At 34.9% G+C, this 6,000-nt stretch overlaps 1 protein-coding gene across 5 annotated transcripts in view; it reads right to left on the bottom strand.

The window, feature by feature from the left end:
• Positions 1–1,127: 1,127 nt before the first annotated feature.
• Positions 1,128–6,000, bottom strand: part of LOC117174102 (serine/arginine repetitive matrix protein 1-like) — an 81,001-nt gene continuing 76,128 nt past the window's right edge. For all 5 annotated transcript variants that reach the window (XM_033362851.1, XM_033362847.1, XM_033362850.1 and 2 more), the window contains one exon: positions 1,128–3,810. In XM_033362851.1, coding sequence (XP_033218742.1) covers positions 2,831–3,810 — 980 coding nt within the window. In that variant the 3' untranslated portion in view covers positions 1,128–2,830. The remainder of the gene's footprint in view (positions 3,811–6,000) is intronic.

Raw genomic sequence — 6,000 nt, 5'->3', positions numbered from 1 at the left:
AATAATTGAATTTGATTATTTACGTTTTATTTAATTAGATGAAAGTTTTTCTTTATCTTTTTATATCTATACAAATAATCAGCATTCTCATTTCAAAGATCGAATCGGTTTTCTTTCGATTCAAACTAAAAGCGTCGAAGGTCGATTCGAAAGACTTTTGAATCAGTTTTCTTTCAATTTAAAATGAACGCATCGAAAGACAATTCGGAATACTTTCGAATTGCCGAATTCGAATCGGTTTTCTTTCGATTCGAACTGAGGAAGTCGAAATTCGAGTTAGAAGTGTTTTGAACTGCTGAATTCGAATCGTTTTTTTCAATTCGAACTGAGGGTTTCGAAATTTGATTCGGAAGAGTGCCGAACTGTTGAATTCGAATCGGTTTTGTTTCGATTAGAACTGAAGGTGTCGAACTTCGATTTGGAGAGTTTCGAACTGTTGAATTTGAATCGTTTTTTTTTTCATTCAGACTGATCACATCGAAAGACGATTCAAAAGGCTTTTAAACTGACCAGTTCGAATCAAATTTTTTTGGACTTGAAACTCAACTACGTCGGTTCGAAAAAAACCTGAAATTATTCTAGCAATGTACATGTCTAATTAATTAATATTTTGAATCGTTACTTTCAGTCGTTATCATTGGAACTAACGTCAGTAAGAAACGTGAACCCCTATAATGGGCTCTCCAGGATGAATGTTTGGATCCCTATAAACTATCTCTCCAATATGAGTATTGGATCCGTATGAACTGGCTCTCCATGATGAATGTTGGAACCCTAGGAACGGGCTCTCCAGGAATAATATTGAAGCTCTTCAGGAATAATGTTGAAGCTCTCCAGGAATAATGTTCAAACTCTCCAGCCAGGAATAACGTTGAAGCTCTCTAGGAATAATGTTCAAGCTCTCCAGTGTGATTGTCGGATCTCTATATACGGGTTCTCCAGTATGTATACTCGCGAATTTTGACGAATGCGCAAGCAAAATATAAGTTTCCACAAGAACGACGCCAATATAATAATAAAAATAATAATCATTCTTAAAAAATTGGGATTTCATTCAATGGCTAAAAATTTTATGTGTGAAAAAAATTAGAAAATTTAATTTGGAAAATCATATACGATGGTGTATATTTTATAATTTTAAATTATATTATACACAGCGAGAAACATACTAAAAGTTGATCACATCGATATTTTCGATCTTACATAATTCAATCTGCATAAAATATATGCTCCACATAGCTGAAATTTCGTTAGGTATAAATCAACACGTTGCCATGTTCATAAGTAGGATATTTATCTGGATACATTTTTGTTAAATTTTAAAAGCCATTAATATTTCATTATCGGAAAACCTCCAAGCAGTAATAAATTGTATCAGTGGGAGTTTTCTTTTAATACATACATAGAGAAGTGTAAATTAAACGTATGTAGAATATGGTACTGACAAACGCTGCGCACGCAATTTTCCAATTCAAAGCTTGGAGGCTGCTATTGTATCAAGGTAACTCGGTTATGTCGTAACCAATATTCATTGTATTATGCATTGTTTTTCGTAAATCGTTGATATTTTTTTAGCACACACAAAGTACTAAGTAATTTTTTAACCGCGAAGTTCTGGCATGTGCAAAATTCTCTCCTAACAAAAGTTGGCACTTATTATTATATACATCCTTCTAAGTCATAAAATTCAGCATTTAGAAATATGTGGTACTTTTACAAAGACGGAAATGTAATTTTAATATAAAAAATGTATACAATCTTCTTCAGTTTGATAACAAATCAGCAAGGTTGAAGTGCGAGCATAAGATAATAGCTGACATTTTTTAAAACTCTTCACTGCTGACCTCAAACCTACTAGTCCAGTAGAAACTTGCAAAAAATTACAACACGCGCGTGAAAAAACTATTGAAAAATGCACTCTTTTTTAATTACTCTCTTGTAGGTCTCCTTTTCAAGATGCAGTGGAAGACGTTCATAACAATTTAAATGTTTTAACTCTGTTAGATTGTCTCTACAACGAGCAGATCTTATGTTTTAATATGAGAGGTCTCTGCTGTTAGATTGACGATACGCAGACTCAAAGGAATCTATCATTAATTAACCAGTCTAAAGCCACTTTCAAAAATTATTTAACTGGACCAAAAATATGTTTGTCTCTTTTCAACTCCAATATGATATAAATAATGTTTCTACATTAGAATTGCAGTGGCGTATTTGCTAATGTATCTCACATATACTGAGGTTGTAGGTTTAAACCGAGACGTCAATGCATTTTTTAGAACATTCTTCTTGCGTGTTTTAATCCATTCGAGAAGAAAAAAATCATTGTCATCGATTAGGTACCTCCTTATTGAGAATCTATCAGCAGTGATAAATGCTATAAATACCTCATATTTGCTCATTGGTAAAGGCTGCAAGGAATATATCATTAATTAGTCTGAAGAAAAATCCTTAAAAATTTAAATGTTCTTCTGCTCTTTATGGTGAATCAAGTTCATCCCCACATTGCTTATAAAACTATCTCAGTTATCTCTGTAACACCCCTCTGAAACTAGCAATTCGGCCTAGCTATTTTTGAGAAAACTCAAGTTTACAATTGCTTTTGGTGGATTTTCAAAATTTTTCTCATGACACTTTTCTGATACAGCTTACGCAGAAAATGCTAGTGCTGCAAATTTTTTCTGGTCTATCCTCTTTTTTTTATTACTTCTACTAGACTATGTTGCAATTTTAAAAAGGTTCCAATCTTTGGTAAAACTATAAAATATAGGCTTCTAAAGATTCTTTTTGACTTTCCATGCGTAAACTTAAAAGAATCTCTTCTATAGTTTTACCAATATTTGCCTCGAAAATTTCCACGTAGAGGTGGTCGTACTCCCATAGGTAACTCTCGAGGGGTCCGTGATTTGAAGAAAAGTGCTGCCTTACTTGGTCCTACTGGCTCCCTAGGGAAGCCTCCTTGATCCATGTCCAGGTCTTCCGAGGGGTCATCAAGGGCCATAGGACTTTCGCCTCGAATTTGTTCATTCATATCTTCACGGAAATTATCTCTTTCATCTCGGAAATTTCCTCTGTCATTGCAAAAGTTTCCTCTCTCTTCTAAGGTGCGGCCAAAACTTGAAGCATAGTTCCCAGGTCGAATGTTATTTAACAGAGGGCCTCGGTTGCCTGGGAAGGGATCCCTCTCCCTCAGTAGTGGTTCCAAGTTTAAGCCTCTCGCATGATCCATGGGTGAACCAAGACTTATACTGGAGCTCAGACCAGAACCTAGGTTAAGATTATGCTCGTTCAAAGGTCGAAGAGATCGTTCAGGAGAAATTGCTCGACCCCAGGGTCGCTTCTGAGAACTATTTAGGCTCCATCTCAAATCTTCTGTTTCTCGCATTTTGCTAGTGTAATCATAAGTTTCTCGGAGGTTCCAGTCCAAACGATCAGTGACTGATCTTTTTTCTTGCTGTGTGAATGGTTGCTGCAAGTCCGTGGGATACACTTGAGTACCGATGTGTGCGCAGCTGACAGAAACCTGGATCCCCATTGATGCTGTTTCCAACTCCTCCGTTTGACAGATTTTCTGGTGCATTTGTACGATTAACTTGGGCGGTGGTGGAGGCTCCTCTAAGTCCACCCAATCAATCTTATTTTTACCCTTGCGAAGAAGAATAGAATTCGATGCTTCCTCTGCTGTTTCGTTTGGAGTGAGTCCCTTGCTTGGATCGAAGAAAAATCTACCCTTCATCTTCAAACGTGGGTCTTCTGATGGCAAGTCACGTAAGGCGTATTCACAATGTCGAAGAATCTCCGGCTGGAATCCTATTTCCGAAAAAATTATAATCTTAAAAATTTAAGCGGTAACATATTGTATACATAAACATATTATATTGGTTAACTTGTGCATATTGAGATTTGGATTTTGTTGACTTTATAGTTTTCTTAAGGTTTCAATTTTTATTAGATTATTTTTACATTCTCATACTAAAGGTATTATTTTGAATGTATTGGGATTTTTAACTTTTTGATCGCATATTTCACTTCATCGAACACTGTGTATTTAAAATTCTGACATAAAAAGAAATCAGTCCGTGAAGCAGGTGATAAGCGCCCACCAAGAAGAGTTTCGTAGGCAAATATACTAAAATTCTGCGTATGTTTTGTATCATACTGATAATAATTGTTTACTCGTATACTAATTTTTGACCTGAAAAAAATTAATATTTTATTAAGCTAATTACTTATTCTTGAGATTGCCTTTTAGCCTCCCCTGGCCCGTCTCTCGTTCCATAACCCATCTTATCACACCCATCCTCTATCCCAGATATGCCCAAACTGGGGAAATTCCCGCCAGGAACAGATGTTTTGCGCTTACCACTATTTCGGCTGGAGAGCGAGAGTGGTGGTAGACGCGTGCTTGATGCTCAATTCTCCGACAAAAGCACCGCAGATACAAAATATCTGACAGGGTGCACCCTCTACGTATCCCTAGATTAATTATTTTTATCATGAAGTAAGAGATAAGGAGACCACAATCGAAATACATGAATATTACCCAAATCCTACTTTTCCTAACGCTTCTTTTACCAAAATTCATTGGACTGAATAAAATTAGACCTAATTTATATTATTCCACATAAGGTTTGACCTGAATTTTATTTTTCTGACTTAGCAGTCAGCATGATAATTTTTGTTTTCTCGAATTATTATTTCCAAGACAATTTAACTGAAGTACAACGTGAATTTTCAGTACACAACTATCAACGAAGGATTTTGGTGGGATTCCCCAACCATACGTTGTTGTTCTTGGGTAGAAATCCTAATTACCATTTGACATAATTATCAATTTTCTCAATGCAGACCTCGGACTCGTTTCGTAAATTAGAATAAGTGTCAATAGTAGAACAAATTAAAAAAAAATGCAAAATAGTATCGTGATTTTTTCACGTTAAATCTATTCGAATCTTAAAATACGAGAGTTGTAGCTCGTAAAACATAAAGGCACACGACCGGTCAGTGCGCCCCTGCGACCCTCCAGTGCTACTGGAATGTGAATAGTTTTCCAGCTCGATCGATATTTTTCGTGAATTTCTCCTTGACCAGGAAGGCGAACTCGACGTATCCATCATTGCAGGCTAAACGTATGTCCCATAATTCACATATTACAATATTCTAAAACGTTAAACGCGTTTTCCAAAAAAAGCATTCTTCAAACTGGTGTGCACGATTACGGGAGAACTCAACGTTTCGCGATAATTTTTTTTTAATTCCCAGAAAACGCTTCGCGAAGTCCTCATCGTTCATTTTTGACAAATTTCGTTTTGCTGATTTTTGATAGCTTCAAATAGGACAGAAAAAATGGTTGAAAAATAACTTTTTTGGAGAAATGTCCACCATTTTGCGAAAAATCAAAATTTCGAAAAAGTAAAATCTCTGAGATTCGTAGAAATCATTAAAAGTGCCTTGAAATATGACTTCATTTTGACCTAATTTACCCACTCATTTTCAACTTTCTAATTCGTGCGATGATGCTTTGACGAACAAGAATCAAGTATTTTGATAATGGGCGACTAATTTGAAATACAATATTTTTATTTTAATGCTGTAAATGTAAGATGCAACTCGAACGAAAGAGAAATGTTGATTGATATCTTGAACTTGAAACATTATATCTTTTTTAGACAGGAATATGATTTTATCAATATTGCAACAATTTCAAAATACAAATAGTTGATATATTATTCTCTTACAAAAACGACGCATTCTCAAACATTTAAAACGCTTCAAATATGCTAGATTTGAAGTGAAAATTTTAAGCTTTCAAGAAAATAGATTAATTATTAAGCAAATATTTGAATTATTAACAAATCAGACGATTTTTTAACCAACAAAATCGAGTTTCTGCAATAAAATACGAATTTTTAACTCAAATGATGAACGTTTTACGAGAAAAGAAGATTAGTTTTTTAAAGATACCAATTTTAGAACACAAATTGAATTTACCAACTAACA

Source organism: Belonocnema kinseyi, chromosome 6 (assembly GCF_010883055.1).
Source record: "Belonocnema kinseyi isolate 2016_QV_RU_SX_M_011 chromosome 6, B_treatae_v1, whole genome shotgun sequence".
Lineage (NCBI taxonomy): Eukaryota > Metazoa > Arthropoda > Insecta > Hymenoptera > Cynipidae > Belonocnema > Belonocnema kinseyi.
This window is presented reverse-complemented; position numbering and strand designations above follow the sequence as displayed.